This window comes from Seriola dumerili, unplaced genomic scaffold, assembly GCF_002260705.1.
Source record: "Seriola dumerili isolate Sdu_G_001 unplaced genomic scaffold, Sdu_1.0 BDQW01001892.1, whole genome shotgun sequence".
In the NCBI taxonomy this organism is placed as follows: domain Eukaryota; kingdom Metazoa; phylum Chordata; class Actinopteri; order Carangiformes; family Carangidae; genus Seriola; species Seriola dumerili.
In genome coordinates this window covers 706367-725031 of record NW_019176147.1, presented here as the reverse complement: position 1 = coordinate 725031, position 18665 = coordinate 706367, and the positions used below count along the sequence as shown (strand labels likewise).

Genomic DNA, 18665 nt, shown 5'->3' with positions numbered 1-18665 from the left:
TTCACAAAGACACTGTGAAAGATGAAGTGCTTTTGTTAATATGTGCACAAATACAGAGCAGAAAACTGCATATAAAACTCAGCGCTCAAAGTTCCCACACAGCGTTTGACACTGCAGTTACAAGTACAAATGTTGACCATGTTTTTACACGTGAATCCGATTTGAGTCCAACTTTTTAAAATCTGTGTCAGGGTTCCTGTTAACAGTACCTGCAGTTGGAGCTGTGCGGCTACCTCCTTTGAAACTGACAGGAGCTTCCTGCATAACTCGCACCTGACTGAGTTAATAATGGTAAGTGTAATAAATTTTAGTTAAAAATGTTACTCAATACTCTTTTGTGAACAGCTGCCTTAAATGACCTGGTTTTCCCTGCAATGGAAAGTTTGTTTTATTTAGTATAATTATGTGTTTTCACAGGGATACCAGAACCCACCTCAGGCCAGCGCCACACCACAACAGAACCAGCAAGAAATGGTAAGTTATTGGCATGACTACACCTCATATCTGTATGGGCTCAAATTAGGGTCAAAAGAATTTGAACTTGTAAAGTGATGTTCACAAGTTATTCCAAATGTAGTTGTTGTCTGTTTACATTCATCTTGTAACTTACTGCCCTCTCGTGGCCGCAGCGGGCTGTTGTCTCCTGAGTCACAGACTGAATCACAGGAAAAGTTTTTGCAAGCATTACCTTATATGTCTTAATCGCTTTTCTCTTTGTACTTGTGGATATGATGTGTGTACGTTTTTTTATATTTCTATGATTAAAGAAGGAAAGAGGTTTATTGTTCGAGAATTTACTCATTTAAAAATAACAAGATTTATCAATTTTTTTTTTGTCTCCTTGAAGTATCATATCAAAAGTTTGATCGCACCGTGTCACTGCGGTGGGCGCGGCGTGTCCGGTGAGCAGGACCGGGCTTGTTTGGAAACGGACCTTTTGCATTAGAAAATTACTTCAACCCGCGAGCAAAGAATCGATTTCTTCTCCCAGATCGGCAAGTTTGTCACATCAGTCACTTTGCTCATCATGTGTAACGGCGTTAGACTGGCCGCTGCAGCAGCTTCTTTAGTGGCTCGTTTCTGCAAAGAAAAGTTTCCACAGTGCAGCCGGGGATCAGTGTCACACCGGGGTGAATGTTTATGATCATGTTGAGCAGCACAGAGGTGAGTTTCCTCCGACACTAAAACGCACATTTCATATATATTTAGGTTACTTTCGGTTTTAAGGAACAGACATTTCCTCCGCCAGGAAACTGTTTAGACGGGAAGCGGGAGGAGGGGTGGTGGTAGGGGGGGTGTTTTCTCCTGCTTCTCTTGTCTAAAAGTGACCGCAGGTCTCTGGTTCACACTGTGTTTATACTGTGTTTAAAATGAGATGATTGATGTCTGCTGTGTGAACACAATGGGGGGGGGGGGGGTCTTTGAGAGCGGCAAGAAGGCAGTTTAATTACATTCAAAAAAGAAAGCATGCAGGCTCCCTTCACAAGAGGTGGAGTTTGGACCTGACCTGTCTTGTGAGGTCACAGTTATCCGGAGCTCAGGTGTAATGCACTTGGGAACCTGTCCAGACTGCCCAGCTGTGCTGAACTTTGACCCCCCCCCCCCAGGGAGAGATAACGGCTCTGTCTGTCAGAGGTGGCTCTCACCAGGCAGCCTGTCGTCTGACATCTCTCTCTCTCTCAACAGGAAGCGAAGCGGACGTGATAAGAGTCGGTCAGCTGTCTGATACTTTCACTTGTTGGGAGCGGAGCCGTCCCGGACAGTGCTTCGGACCTCTAATCCGGACCTTCAAAACCAACGAGAATCTCCAGAAGATCTTCGCAGAAAACTCTGGACAGAAGCAGCATGTTGAGTAAAGACCTTCCAGACATTGAGGTAAACTACTGTGTCTCTTTTACCTCCTTTCTCAGCAGCTTCCTTTATTTTCTGTTCGTTAACACACCATGAATCCCAATGTCAAGTTGTTATGAGGTAAATCACCTTTTGTTTTGGGTGTTTTTCGCCTCCTTATTCATTCTGTAATATTGACGGGACATAATGATTTTGAATTACAACACTTCATTGATCATATTGATGGTTATTGATCATTGACTAAAGTTCACGGTCAGTGTCCTTTAATAATTACCACAATCTGTGAAACTGCCACCAGTCCAGCTCCGGCTCAGTAGCCCCCTTGTGAAGCCCCAGATTAGTGTCCTGTCCTGTACGCCTGCATGCTTTCTTATATAACAGACTCTATATGACACAAAAAACCCCTGCCACCGGACATGATCGTACAGGGTTCACGAGCACAATCTCCATCTGTTTATGGGCTCGTGAACCCTGTACGATCATGTTCAGTGGCAGGGGTTTTTGTGTCATATAGAGTCTGTTATATTTCTGTAAAATCCTCTTGGCACTTGTGAAACTCCTCGGAGGACTTGTAGAGGTTATTTGAATTTTCAGATCAAGTGCAAAGAGGAATTTGTTTAGTTTAGTGTGGGGATTAGTCTCCACCACGACGGACAGGACACTAATCTGGGGCTTCACAAGGGGGCTACTGAGCCGGAGCTGGACTGGTGGCAGTTTCACAGCAGAAAAGTTTAAATATTCTCCACCTGTGATCACGTGACGGTAAAAATAAAGAAATAAAAGCAGCTTCACCTATAGAAACGTAAGAGACTTTGAATGACTTGCAGAAACACTGAGCTGGGATCAGCAGGGACCGGAGGGAGAGACAGGATTCAAAAGAGGATTTTGAGGATTAACATTTTAAAGGGGCGTCCCACTAAAATTTACGCATGAAGGTCACTCATTAGTTTCCTCGTCACGAGGAGAAACCACTCAGCCTGTGAAACACTTACATCCTCAGGGTTACAAAGAAGTGGACATTTAAGAAGACACTGTTGAGTTGCATTATGGGACATAACACATGTGAGGAATCCTGACTGTTAGTGCAGTGTTTTTAGAATAGGAGTCAGGATATATCAGCTGTATGTTACCTTGATCTTAACCCTTGTCTTTTAATGAAATGTGTCTCTTGTGTTTCCTGATTTTATGGAAGTGAAATATGAAAATCACTGCAGAACCACTTAAGCACATTAATGAAGGAAATACTGGATAGCTCAATGTTAAAGAAGTCTGCACAGACTGAGCACACTGATGGAATGCGTTATATAGAAAAATAATATAAAGAGACAAAAGAGGCAGAAACTCTCACTTGAATAACGAACAATCACTTCCTGCTAAACCGACACCAGCAAGAGCGTTATTCTTCTTTTTATGTAGAGGAGAAAAGCAAATCCAACAGAACAAAATCCATGTTTTTTTTGTCCATTTCCAAACCCTCACCCAACAAAAATAAAAATAATAATTATAATGATATTAATAATTAAATAATTAATGATAAATAAATGAAAATAAGTGAGTAGCTAACAGGATACCCATAAAAATAACCCTGTTCAGTTCTTTCCAGATCAATATACTTCAGAAAGAGTAACGGCTCTGCGCTAACAGTCCAAAGTGTAGTTCTCTAAGTACTCTAAATTAATCATGGATTAAACATGCAATAAACCAATCAGAGTGCCGTCTCCCATTCCCTTTAACAGTCAGGCGCACTTGCCCCTCTGTGGATTGTGGCTTGCTGTTATTAAGGCACAAATCACAGCGTTAGACGTCTTTCAATCAGTTCCCACAATGATTTACACGAACAGACTGAACCTACAGTCACTGATCAGTAACTACATGAAGACTTTAAGTTTATGTTCTGCTCCTTTTGTTGCAAACTCACTTTGTTAATCACATTCAGGTGCTTAGATTTCAGCAGTAAAATATAAGTGACAGCGGCTTTAAAGGCCACGCTCCTGGACTACACTGCACTTGGGGACAGACAAGAGTTGCATGCTGGTCTGCCACTAACATGCAGCAGCAAAGTGAGGAGTAACAGGATAAAATGTCATGTTTTTACTACAGTCTTATGGTGTTGTGCAACAAGCCGTGTGTTATGGAGCTGTAGATAAGTGATGTATGGTCAGAGGGGAAAGGGGTTGGCACGTGTCGCGATGGGGCAATAGTTTCGACAGATGTCATAAAAAATCTGTAGGTTTAAACACTGAGATTCAAAACGTATGAAAAGGTAATGTAATAACCGGAGGAAATATTAAACCACCTTTCTAAATGACATACAGTAAATTATTGCTTCATTTCCGCTGTTATACATCAACATGTCAGGTCACATAACCTCAGTGCACTGACCCTGCAGCTCATCATTATCTTATCATCTTACCCCCAACCATCCAAACAAGCAAACGTCCCACAATGTTCCATAGATCCAGTGTTTGTCCAGCGGATCTCTATCTGCCAGAAAGTCAGATAACAGCAGCAGCTCACATGGAAAACAACATCACGACTCCAGCTGTGATGCACAGATCTAAAAACCTTTGGTTAGAGCGGAGATGTCATCTGTAAAACTGCACACACCTTGATGTAACTTAACGTCAGTAATTGTGAAGACGGGGCACATCCTGTTACCTAGCCATCCTTAACTTTGACAGTTATGATGATTTATTTGGTCATGATAAGAAAATGGCTTTAATGTCCTGAGATAAAGAAATTATTAACTAACGATCGGGTGATAACGGGATATAAACCATGGCTTCCATAAGAACAGGTCACTAAAAACGTTTCTGTGAGGACAGAAAACAACTGTATTTGTGTCTGTCAGAGACTCAGAATCAGGAGTTGTGTCTGTTCTTACTGACGTGTTGATGTGTTTGTCTGCAGAGCATCCTGGCTCTGAACCCCAGGGTGAAAACTCATGCTCAGATCATGTCCACCGCCAACAAGAAGGAAGAAAAGAAACACTGGAAAAGAAACCCTGAAAGGAGCTGTGATGTGAGATATACTGCACATACAGGTTCATTGTCTTCCTTGACATTATTCTTCATTACTGTCTTCATCCTTCTTTTTCCCCCCCGACTCTTCTTTCTTTCAGTCCTCTGTGAAGTTAGAGAACAACTTTGACGACATCAAACACACAACGCTGAGCGAGCGTGGAGCTCTGCGAGAAGCGATGAGGTGAATGAATGAATGATGCAAATGACTCCTAACAATCTCACTATCGGACAAACTCAGTCACTTACAATGAGCAGGCTGAAGAGTCGCCTCAAGGACAGTGGTGCAGGGACGACATGTTATTTTAGGTCGACCCAGATGTTAGCGTCACCCTGGTTCCCTCCACAAAAAGCCTCTGGGATTTTTACATTCACTTTGGGATTATTACAGAGAATAAACTCTGCAGAGAATAAAATAGTGACTGTTCAACAGGATCCTCTTCTCTAATAAACACCACGTTATGATGTTTGAAGCCTCAGTACAATCAGCAGAAATAAGAAGCTAACGCTAGGCTATAAACCAACGACACCACGGTCACATGACTTCAACGTCTCCACCACTAAACTTCAGCCTTGTAGTCTGGTTTATGTCTGACCTCTTCTACAGAAGCTTTTCCTCTGACACAGTGACAGTTTGTACAAACACAACGAGGCTGTGAAGGCGGACTGGTTCATCCAGCCCCATCGTCAGGCCAAAACTTCAATTATTATTATGGTGATTTCTATCAATAAAAGTCTGGCAGACAGAAAATTTACCACCTTTTTTTCTGATTTGAAGTATTTTTTTATTTTATTTTATTTTTAATGTCAATAACTTGGTGAAACTGTCAAATAAAAGTGACATCTGTGTCCAGGTGTCTAAAATGTGCAGATGCTCCCTGTCAGAAGAGCTGCCCGACCAACCTGGACATCAAGTCATTCATCACAAGCATCTCTAATAAGGTACTAGAAAACACACGCAGTCAATACATCTATCCATCTGTCTATGATGAGAACTAACTCAAAGAAGAAGGAATAACAATGACAATGCTAATCATGGTAGGTAACACAATACTAAAGTCGTGTGTGTGTGTGTGTGTGTGCGTTTACCAGAACTACTATGGGGCAGCGCGGGCCATCCTGTCCGACAACCCCCTGGGTTTGACCTGCGGGATGGTTTGTCCCACATCAGATCTGTGTGTCGGCGGCTGCAACCTGTACGCCTCCGAGGAAGGACCCATCAACATCGGAGGCTTACAGCAGTTTGCTGTGGAGGTAGGACACGTGTAGCTGTCAACTTGTCTTCATTAAACATGTTACTGACACTTTCCAGAATTTACTTTGAAAGAAACAGAACTGTGGAAGTTTGTAAACGCCAGTAGCTCACAGGAAGTGTGCAGTAATGCAGGTAATACAGCAGCACATGAAACCAGAACTTAAATGACATAAATACTTATTATTATAATTATTATTATGTTGTATGGTCACAATGTCTTTTACCGCTCCTCAAGTCAATACACAGGGAGTTTTGCTCCTGCAACATTACTTGGCCTGGCCTGATATGACCTCTAGCATACGGAGGCTAATGTTATCTAACGTTAGCAGACTTTCGATAGATGATTAACCATCATCTTGTACTTGCTCGTTGTGGCCACTGTTCATCCAAGTGTTACACAGCCTCACTGTGAAGTCGGCCATGTTGTGTTGACAGTTATAATTTGAATGCAGTTTATTTAAAGGTTTGACAAGGTTGTTGTTTTTTGTTCTCAGGTGTTTAGTAAGATGGGCATCGCTCAGATCAGGAATCCTGAACTCCCACCATCCAGTGAGATGCCAGAGTCTTACCACACCCCGATCGCTCTGATTGGCTGTGGCCCAGCGTCGGTCAGCTGTGCTTCCTTTCTGGCTCGTCTGGGATACGATAATATTACCGTATTCGAGAGACAGAAGTACATTGGAGGGCTGAGGTAACGTGTCACCACATTCATACTAAATATCTTATTATATTATATTTTACACATGATTCTACAAAGCAGGGGTTCAGATACAGCAACTTAAACACGGGGTCATCTGGGAATCGGTCGGTGTTAATGAAGGTGACGAGGACCGAATGCAGGTCTGTTTGAAAATGATCAAACGGAGAGACAGGAGAGGCAGACTGGAGAAGATGAAGAGGGCGACTCCTGAAACCTCGCTGCAGAAAAACCCAGACGACAAGAGGAGAGACGTGTGGCGAAGGAAACATTCAAAAATATCTGTTCTTCCTCGCAGCACATCAGAAATCCCCCAGTTCCGTCTTCCCTATGAGGTTGTCCAGTTTGAAATAGACCTGATGAAGGATCTGGGAGTCAAGGTACCAACTGCAGTTTCCCATATTGTTCTGATGTGCTGTGAAATATATGATGCAGTAATTGTTATTAAGTTCTCTGTTGGTTTTTAGACTTTTTTTGCTTATTAATCTCCATAATGTCCTCAGCAAATAAAGGAAAACAACAAATGACTTGTCGGCACATTCGATAGAAAAATCTCCAATATTATGACGATCTTCAATATTATTTACAACATTTTAAATTTTGTGATCAAAAGAAAGAAAATCAAAACTGTTATAATATAATCACAGTTTTGATTTATGAAACACTCGGTACTTTAGTTTTAAGTAGGACAGTGTGACTGTATGAAGAGCACCCTCACAGTTCTGTTAAAGTGTGTGTGTGTGTGTCTGTGTGTGTGTGTCTGTGTGTGTGCGTGTGTGTGTGTACAGGTGGTGTGTGAGAAGGGTCTCGGTGTTAATGGAATGACTCTGACGTCCCTGAGAGAGGAAGGATTTAAGGCCGTCTTTATTGGGATTGGTGAGTGTAGTTAAACTTGTTATTTAATACAGACTCACAAACCAGAGCGTGGCTGCAGTCGAGAAATCTTTCTTTTTCTTATAAAGGTTCAAACTGAGTGAAATGACCCGGAAGTATCTGAGCGGCGGCCATTATCAGAGCTGCTCCACTTCTCTAAATGATGAGGAAGGGAGCTTCAGTGCTTCCTGTCTCCTTCAGCTTAGGAAACACTGGAGCTTCCTTTACCAAAGGAAAGGAGAAAATACCGCCCCACAATTCCTTGGTGCAGCAACATTTAAATTTGGCACAAACCTTCACGTGGACTCAAGCATGAACTGATTAGACTTTGTTGGTCAAAGGTCAAAGGTCAAGGTCACGGTGACCTCACAAATCATAGTTTTGGCGTTGTGAATGCGATAGCTCCGTGACGCCTTGAGGAAATTTCTTCAAATTTGGTGCAAACGTTCACTGGGACTCAGGGACGAACTGATTCGATTTTGGTGGTCAAAGGTTAAAGGTCAAGGTCAGTGTGACCTCACAAAACACTTTTTAGCCATAACTCAAGACTTCACACAGCAATTATGACAATATTTCACACCAATGGTTCATTTCCTCTCCTACTCTGGATGATCAGGGACGTAACCTGAAACTAGTCTGAGTGGCGGAGGGATACGACCATGAGGAGGTGGCTCTAGTTTTCATTATTATTTCACTGGCTCAACTTTCGCTACGTGTATATTCCCTTCATATTATCTTATTTCAACATTTCAATCCTCTAACTTTTTGTTAGTGGTTAAGAAAAGAGGATTTATCGTTTAAAAAAAGAAAAAGTGCAGTTGGATTCTTCTCCTAAGTCCTTATGAAGTCTCCTTCACATGTTTCCTTGAGCTCATGATGTTTCCCCTCCGGTCGAGGAGACGGGGTCAGAGAGGAGATTTTTCTCCGACCGCAGCCCACGTCTGTCTGAGTTTGACATGAGCAGCTGACCCTTCACAGAGTCCGTGTTAAGCTGAGGGCAACTTCCTCTTATCTCAGTCTCGCTCTAAAGGTTTCTTGCCAACAGTTATCCTAACTGTCATGCATTTCCCTGCATGTATAAGAAAAACAACTCCATATACGGTGTGAACAAGAACAGCATTTCACAACTCTGTGAATCACAGCATTTTAACTGCTGATCATATGTTTCCACCACAGTTTCACACTTTCAGCAAATGTTTAAAATACAACATATATGTACGTCAATATGGATCAATTAAAGTAGCACACAAACTTAATAAATTAATAAATGCATGTAAATAATATACAGCTAAAACTCATCAGACTCAAACATCAGTATCATTTTCCCCATGGTTGTGTGTGTGTGTGTATGTGTGTGTGTGTGTGTGTGTGTGTGTGTGTGTGTGTGTGTGTGTGTGACTTCAGGTCTTCCTCAGGCCAACAGAGCTAAGATCTTCCAGGGTTTAACCATGGACCAAGGCTTCTTCACTTCCAAAGACTTCCTGCCCATGGTGGCCTCAGCCAGCAAGAAAGGTACGGACGAAATCAAACTTAAACTTCCGATGAAAATCACGTTTTTAACCTCGTTAACGTCCATATGATGTTTTTATTTAATACAAGATATAATGACTGAAATAATCATCAACGCCATGACTGAGTGTTTCCACCAATGACAGTGTCATAAAAACGTCACAAACCTCAGGAACCAATCCTGTCAACTTGGGGGGGCGGGGCTAAATACACCTGAAACCTTGTCAGTACAGACAGAGGGAGAGAGTTAGCATTAGCACAACTACCAACACTGTGTCAGCCACTGGCAGTTACAAGCTAACTAACAACATAAACAAATAAAAGATGCTAACTGTGCTAACAGTTCTGATCCGTCCGCTAGTCTCTGGTTCTGGTCTCAACAGACTCCTCCTCTGAGTCTGGGTCTGACTGAGTCTCTCATCACCGTGTCTCCGTCCATCTCACTCTGTCCAGGTATGTGTCAGTGTCGCGCTTCACTGCCAGAGTTAAGAGGCGTGGTGATTGTCCTCGGGGCCGGAGACACCGCGTTTGACTGCGCCACCTCGGCTCTTCGCTGCGGAGCCAGGAGAGTGTACATCTGCTTCAGGAAGGGCTTCACTAACATCAGGGCTGTTCCTGAGGAGGTATGGACGTGGGATAGACAGATACATGGACAGATGGATAAATCAGGAATACTGAATATATTGTTTATGATTTTGACTGCGTTGCACCAACAGGGTCAGTCCGATAATCATGAATGTCACTGACTGACTGACTGAGTGATCATATTTTCACCATTGGTCAGCTGAATGCCAATTGGAGCTGGAGCCAATAAATAATTGTGTCTACTGCAGAGTCATTTGACCCGGGTGTGAATGCTGATTAAATCCTTTTCCATCGCCAACAAAATCCAGATGTTAGCGGGTTTTTTGACCAGTGGAAACGGGGCTTTATATACTACTATAGTTATACTAATTTACCCAAATACCAGAGGAAGTGTAACAGCACAGCTACCCATAATCCAAGGCAGTAAAGGTCTGAGAGCTTCAGAGGAGAGGAGTCCTCTTTCAAATTAACTCGATGCAAAAACGCAAAAAGAACAGAGTTCAGGACTTTAACAGGACTGAGTTTGGGTCGTTTATAAAGGAGTAGATGTGAAAACACCCTAATATTCTAAACATGTGAATGAGAACAGCTTCATTGTGAATCTGGCCGTATTAAAATGCTGTATATGTGAGCACAGAGCTGAAGCCAGCTGACCGCTCACTATGTCCTGACCTGGTGTTGTGTTCTGTCAGATGGAGCTGGCGAAGGAGGAGAGGTGTGAGTTCCTGCCCTTCCTGTCTCCTCGTGAGGTCGTCATGAAGAACGGACGGGTCGCCGGGATGCAGTTCTGTCGCACCGAGCAGAACGAGGAAGGTGATTGGCTGGAAGATGAAGACCAAGTTGTCAGGCTGAAGGCTGATTACATCATCAGCGCCTTCGGCTCCATGCTGAACGAGCAGCAAGGTAACGAACCAATGAGCTGACAGCTAGTGATCCACAGTTTGCCTTTTTGATTTCCCTTCAGTAGAACTACTGTAGAACTACCTACAGTTAGAACTGAAGATGCATCAGAGGATGTGCGTGAGATTTATTTACATCAGACAAAACGTCCTACATCATGTATATTTTCATTGTTACAGAACAGAAATCGAAGCTGTTTGTTGGACGGATGCAGTAGATGCAGGCAGACATGTTTTCATATATCAACCTGATCCGTGTGTTGACTTTTTTTGTAGTGACTGACGCCATGGTTCCTGTGAAGATGACCCGCTGGGGTACTCCGGAGGTGAACACAGACACCATGCAGACCAGCGAGCCCTGGGTGTTTGCGGGAGGAGACATCGCCGGTTTGGCAAACACCACAGTGGAATCGGTGAACGACGGCAAACAGGCCTCGTGGCACCTTCACAGATACGTCCAGGTAAATCTCATGAGACGTTTTAAAACACGGGGCTCTGAAGAGATCTGCTCCAACAGCAGCGTGTTTGTCATTCATTCTTAAAGCTACAGTAAGCAAGTTCTGGAAGTCAAGCTAGCGGTACCGTAAGAAACGAAAGCTCCCGCCTCCGACTTTGGCGTTCTCTGATTAGTTAGAAGGGCGTGGCGCGCATTATCTCTCCCCTGCTGCTGCTGCAGGCAGTTCAACGAGTCTGAGCCACAGGAGCCTTTGACAGCACCTCTCCACTTTAAGATCATCCCAACTTGAAACACAGTGTCTGACTGCGTTGACAGATAGGTCTGTCAAAGTGTGCACCACACCGCCATGTTTGGATCCTCTGACATTTGTTACTGTTTTGTGCTGTGGTGTGTTCGTGCGTTGAAGGTTTTTCTGACGTGCGTCTCCCTTTGAATGTAACCGCGCAGACCGCAACAACTGTGATTGGTCCGCATGTGTCGTCCGTGTCTCCCAGTCGCCAGACAAGCCTCAGTCTGTGCGACGGTCGTACACACCCTCTCCTCCAATGTCGTCTTTAGATGTCAGTAGTCGACGCAGACACACCAGCGCACAAGTATAAATCCTCACAACAACGTAGACCTGTGTTGCAGTCGGCAGAAGCCAAACAGAATAAACGATAGCAAGCATGTTTTCTTCTTCTTTGATTCTTGTCATCGTCTGAGATGATTCACAGGAGCACCTGAACGCATCGCACAAAGAGCATTCATGAATAATGGGGCTTGACTTCGGACTGAACGACATAAAATGTAATATCAGTGATTAAAACATCCTGTCCCTTCCTTCTGTAGTCCCTGCATGGACAGGCGGTGGATCCGGTCCCGAAGCTGCCGTTGTTCTACAGCGCTATAGATCAGGTGGACATCAGCGTCGAGGTTTGCGGAATAAAGTTTCCCAACCCGTTCGGCCTGGCCTCTGCTCCTCCCACCACCAGCACGGCCATGATCCGACGAGCTTTTGAACAAGGATGGGGCTTCGCTCTGACCAAGACGTTCGGACTGGACAAGGTAAACGCACACAACAGTCACGTGGAGTGGAGGTTACAGAGATTCTTCTTTTAGTCAAAAGTATATTTTACAAAAGAGCTGGAAGCAAAGTTCATGATGAGTTTACGACACAGAGACAAGACTCATGTAGTTGTAATGACCCCGGTTTGAGTCCAGTCTTTGTCTCCTCTGTTTCCTGTCGGCTCTCTACTGCCTCCTGTCTGATAAAGTGAGTAACACAGAGTGCGGCATTACAGTAACTCTCTGGGGTCTTCTACATGTTAAGCTCTGCATTGTTCAGGACTTGAACGTTTCTGCACTTTTTAATGGGATATTATCTATTTAATAATCTGTGTTTTTATACTGTTTTCTTATTGTGCTTGTTACCTGCATATTCTTCTTTTACTTGTGTTCAGCACATTGAATGACCTCTGTGTATGATCATTTATGTAGTGAATGCATGTCCAGTGACAGTAATATGAAAGAGGTTTAGTCGGACGTCACTGCCCGTGGAAACACAGAGTGAACGGCAGAAAACGTTTCATATACTGGTTAAACTTTCACAGGGAGTGTCTCATTTCATCCTCAGCATGTGTTTGTCAGAGAGCGTGTCGCATCACGTGAGTGAACCTTTCTCCGCAGGACCTCGTCACCAACGTGTCTCCTCGTATCGTGCGTGGCACCACCTCGGGGCCTCTGTACGGCCCCGGCCAGGGCTCCTTCCTGAACATCGAGCTCATCAGTGAGAAGACGGCGGCCTACTGGTGTCAGTCCGTGGCTGAGCTGAAGAAGGACTTCCCCGACAATGTCAGTTTTCCTGTCACGTCACATCACGTTTCTTCTTGCTCTGAGGAGAGAAGAAAACTAACCCGAGCCTCTTCTCTCTGCCAGGTGGTGATCTCCAGTATAATGTGTAGTTACAACAAGGAAGACTGGACGGTACTGGCCAAGATGGCAGAGGTAAGACAGACCACCAGCTCTAGTAGGTGTGCGCAGTGAAAACCATGCTGTAATTATTATATGTGCAGAGCGTACAGAGGTTCCAGCTGTGAGTGTGTGTGTGAAATAGAACAATGTGTGTGTTTAGGAATCAGGAGCAGATGCACTGGAGCTGAACCTGTCCTGTCCCCATGGGATGGGAGAGAGAGGCATGGGCCTGGCCTGCGGACAGGTACACACACACACACACACACACACACACACAAGCCCACACAACTATGGGTGTTTCATATATGTTATAAATGTATATCTTCATATACCCAGAGGTTGTATATAGTATATGATAGTAATATAAGTGACATCTATGTCAACATCACTCTTGATATGTGTCATATAAAACATGTTTGTCGTTAGGACCCCGTGCTTGTGCGTAACATCTGTCGCTGGGTGCGAGCAGCAGTTTCCATTCCCTTCTTTGCCAAACTGACGCCAAACGTTACCAACATCGTTGACATCGCCAAGGCTGCTCACGAAGGTACAACACCACATCACCACTCCTCGCCTCGTTCTCTTCTTCTCTCCGTGTCACTTCTGCTTCTGCGTTTTTTTTTACATCACACGATTAAAATTCGACAGTATAATAATGTAGAGAAGGTTGTTGATTGTTGTCACCGTTGTGTTGTTTTACAGGCGGAGCAGACGGAGTCACCGCCACCAACACAGTCTCAGGACTGATGGGACTGAAGGGGGACGGCTCCCCCTGGCCGGGGGTTGGAGCGGAAAAACGCACCACGTATGGAGGGGTGTCTGGTGAGGACACACACACACACACACACACACACACACACACACACACACAATCCCTTGTAACTGTTACTGTTACTGTTAAATACCAGTAGTTATAAAAGGTTCTTAATAAACTGAGGGAAAGATTTTAAAGAGAAATGTTAAATGAAAGATATATTGAATTTCCATATATGAAATACATGTACAAATGAAATAAAATCATATATGTAAATACATTACAGTTGTAAACTGTTGGAAATTGGAACAATTTCATATATTGTCATATATGTCTAGCTCATACAACCATATATGTTTATGTAGGTATGTAATATATGTAAATTAATTACATATGTAAAGATAAAAGATAGACCTATATGTTTAAAATTTATAAGAAAAACATATATAAACATATAGAATTTTTATATGTATGTTGTTTTAATTAACTGTATATAACATTAACAAATATGGTTTCAACATGTTACACCTTCCAAAAATTCATGATAGATATTTTTAATACATACTGTGGGTATTACAGTATGTCATATATTACATTTCCTGTACGGGTTTCCCTGCAGCGTCTCTGTCTTGCAAACACCCATGAGTCCAGAGCGTAACACAGACTTTCTGTTGCCATGCCAAGATATCTCTTATGACATCATCAAGACTAGATAGATAGACAGACAGACGGACAGACAGACACTCTGAGCATTTAGCAATATTAACGCTGTGTGCAGGTAACGCCATCAGACCCATCGCTCTCAGAGCGGTGTCGGCCATCGCCAGAGCGATTCCTGGTTTCCCTGTTCTGGCCACGGGGGGCATTGACTCAGCAGAGGCCGGACTACAGTTTCTCCACGCTGGAGCCTCAGTGTTACAGGTGATAATCACGTTACTGTTACTGCTGCTGAGGTGAGACTGCAGTAATGCTTTGATGATGCAGCACATGGGTCCAGTCTTGTTTTTATTTAGTTCATTATATTTATATTATATATTATATGTTTATTTATTTGTGTCATTGCCTTTATTTTAAATCCACTATTTTGCCCCGTATTCGTTGTTTTCCAGCAATAAGGTTCATACTGTCCTTTAAAGGCTTTATAGTATTAGTAGTTTTTATTCAGTCATCACACATAATACAGTCACTATAAACAATATAGAGGGCAAAAACACAAATAAATGAAATATTAAATAGTGACTAAACAGACTCAGCCCGAAGCAAAATGCTTATATTTGCCTGCCTGCATTCTTATTTAATTAATTTAAGCTTCCCCACCCAAAAATAAAAGAAAACTCTGTTAACCACTCTTTTGTAAACCTAAAGGAAATTACACATTTTTAAATGTATATTAGCATTGTTCCATAATTTAACCCCAACAACAGAAACACGTCTCCTTTTAATCCCTTTTTTAGCTTTTTGTGCAGTAAACTTACAAACATCTCTCAGATCGTATTTGTTCTCCTGTATTATGGGGGTGAGATACAAAATGTTAAAATATATATTTCTCTTCTGTCTGTCACAACAGGTGTGCAGTGCAGTTCAGAACCAGGACTTCACAGTGATTGAGGATTACTGTCTCGGTACGTAACTGTTTCTAAGTTTGTATTTTGTCTTCGTTGCTAAACTCAAACAATGACCTCAGTTTACTGGTGCCCTGTTTTTCCCAGCAAGATCTTCTGTGCTGTGTTTTGAACTAAAGTCCATATTGTGACACTGATGTGGTTCGTTTAAAAGAAAAAACGCTTTTCGTCAGTGGTGTCAATAAAGTTTCCAGAGTGATGTGTATAATTCAACCACTTCTCCAACCTCAACAACCACACAGGTCCTTTTTTGTTTTTTTCCAACCCTCTGATACCACCCATAGGAGGGTGGTGCCTATGGGAGACATATATATATATACATATATATGTACACTTTGCATTCCCTCCGCCCTCCTGAAACCCACCTGAACATGTTCCAGTGTATTCAGATGCCACTGCTTTAAGATATTTACACTACATGATAATGATATCAGGGTAAATGTATGTGTTTGGTCTGAAGGTCTGAAGACCTTGTTGTACCTCAAGAGCCTGGAGCTGAAGGACTGGGACGGCCAGTCTCCTCCGACAGAGAGACACCAGAAAGGAAAACCAGTTCCCAGACTGGAAGAGCTGGTTGGAAAGGTACTGCTGCAATAATCCAGTTACTGCAATTACAGTGACTACTCCTGTTATCAGCACCACTAAATGGTTGAATGTGTGTGTGTGTGTGTGTGTGTGTGTGTGTGTGTGTGTGTGTACGTGTGTGTGTGTAGAGCCTCCCTAGCTTTGGTCCATACCTGCAGCAGAAGACAGACGCTATTGCACAGTACAAGAAGCGGCTCAGAGACGCTGGTAAAACCGATGTGACAGAGACCATCATCACTCGGGGCGGGACTCCCAAAAAACCTGTTCCTGCTGTCAAGGTGCGGCAAATATACACTCACTCTTCATCAGGATGTGTCACACTTTGTTCTGTGAAATGCATCTTTAAGCTTGTAAACATCTACGGTCTGTGCGTGGTTGTGTGTGTGTGTGTGTGTGTGTGTGTGTGTGTGTGTGTGTGTGTGTGTGTGTGTGTGTTTCTAGGATGTGATAGCCAGAGCATTGCGCCACATCGGAGCGTACCAGGAGCTTAACAACATGGAGCAGGTACGTAGTTCTCTCTCACCTGTTGTTACCACTTCATATTGTAATGACTGTGCAGGTACATGTGAAGTGAAGTCGTTGGCTTGAAAATAAACGGAGGGAGAAACATGGATGAATCACTTTTCTTGACATTCTTGACGGATTTCTCAGGATAATTAGATTAAAATGTTCCTGGTTCTAACACGGTCAATATTCATACGTCACAAACCTAAGGAACCAATCCTGTCACCTTTCTATGCTGTGTCATCAGCATCTTTAAATACACACATGTATACATATATATATATATATATATAGTGAATTAAACACTAAACCATAGAACTGTAACTGCAGACAGATGAACAAAATTTCTGACGTGCCAGGTATTGAATCAGTTGTTTGAGAGGGAAATCAGGCAGTTAATCGGTTAATCAGGCGTTGTGATCCCGTCCAAACCGTACGTCAAATGAAAACATATCTTGAAGAAATTCGGCTCAATTCTGGGGTTAAAATTTGTGGATTAATCTGCACAGTGGCTGCCTGCCAAAGAAATCTGTCCAGGACAAGGACATGAATTTTTCATAAGGTGACAGCTGCAGTAGTGTCAGGAAAAGAACTGCCAGAGGGTCACAGATAATTACTTACTTTACTTGATTACTTCAAAATAAAATGAGTGTGAACTGATCATTATCATGACCCTCCCCTGTATCCTCAGGTCCAGGCTCTGATAGATGAAGAGATGTGTATCAACTGTGGGAAATGTTACATGACCTGCAATGACTCCGGTTACCAGGTACGTCAGTGACATAAACACAGTTGTCTTCTCCTCTGTTTTATTTAAGACTCATCTGCCTCATTTGTGTAACACTTCATTTGTCTTCCCAGGCCATAACGTTCGATCCAGAGACCCACCTTCCCTTTGTGACTGACAGCTGTACGGGCTGCACCCTGTGCCTCAGCGTTTGCCCAATCATAGACTGCGTCACCATGATTACCAGGACAACACCCTATGTACCCAAGAGGGGTGTACCCATCAGTCCTGTCTGCTAAAAGTAAAGACAAACCAAAACTTTCTACTGATTTAATGATGGAGATTAGATATTATACATTTAAATTAATCAACCTTCAGCATGAAGCTTGAGATATTGTTTCCTGTTAATGCAAATAATTTGGATGATGTAAAGAGTTGAAGATGATGTTTATCTTCTTGATAGAGGAGGAGAATGGGAGTTTATGGGAAATTTTAAGAAATACTAGCACTAATACTACCACTGTGGAAAGAGGCAACCAACCTTTTTAAGGTCAAGGTTCACCATAATGGTATCAAATTAATTTTTCAATAATTTAACCGTCGCTTCTGATTCAAATTACGTTGTGCCTTGTGGATTCTGCTTTGTTATTATCTTTCTGTAAACACATGTAAACCTATTATATCTGATTAAATTTACAATAACTGTATGTTAAATGTAATAATGCAAAAAGAAATGCTTTGATGCAATATAATCTGTGATTTCAATAAAGGTTGTCTGATGCAGCAAACTATCTGTACAGTGGAGCACAAGCTAACACCATTCATTTTATGTTTCATTCATCATAAAACAACCTGCATATAACACACGTTTCTATATATTCATCAGAAATATGTAGAAACATAAACCAAATTATCATCTGTGTAGAAAACAAAGTGTCGCATTAGAATGAAGCATGACAGGATGAAAACATCTGTGTTGTAACATCTGTGCCATCAATGACATGATAACAGATGTGACCCTGCTACATTACTGCCTGATTTAATTATAGTAGACAACATCACTCAATATACAAAATGTACATATTTAAATATGTTCACTCATCTCTCTAAAAATAAATACAAATAGGAATAAACAGAGAAGCTGTAGTTTTTCTGGAAATTCAAGTGTTAAAGCAGGATAATAATATTTACATGATAGGCTATGGTAGGAAAACAGTAAACGTATCGTACAGTGTAATGTGGAATTGTGTGTAATTCAGTATAATGTGTTCTAATAATACATACATGATGGGGATATAGGGTTTTTTTTTCTGTGTATTCCCTGCCCTTTCCCTCCCACAGATATGCTCAGTAACCATAGCAACCAGTTGCTGCACA

At 42.5% G+C, this 18665-nt stretch overlaps 1 protein-coding gene across 1 annotated transcript; it reads left to right on the top strand.

Moving 5' to 3' along the window:
- Window positions 1–895: 895 nt before the first annotated feature.
- dpyd (dihydropyrimidine dehydrogenase) lies at window positions 896–18076 on the top strand. The gene is made up of 26 exons (XM_022768938.1): window positions 896–1164; window positions 1687–1875; window positions 4762–4872; window positions 4973–5055; window positions 5726–5813; window positions 5964–6125; window positions 6621–6817; window positions 7122–7203; window positions 7612–7699; window positions 9101–9208; window positions 9659–9828; window positions 10483–10693; window positions 10966–11150; window positions 11975–12190; window positions 12812–12976; window positions 13061–13129; window positions 13257–13340; window positions 13523–13643; window positions 13799–13918; window positions 14629–14771; window positions 15418–15472; window positions 15933–16054; window positions 16186–16335; window positions 16499–16561; window positions 17253–17330; window positions 17423–18076. Exons 2-26 carry the CDS (start codon window positions 1846–1848, stop codon window positions 17585–17587), a joined length of 3066 nt encoding a protein of 1021 aa, XP_022624659.1. The 5' UTR covers window positions 896–1164; window positions 1687–1845; the 3' UTR covers window positions 17588–18076.
- Window positions 18077–18665: the final 589 nt, after the last annotated feature.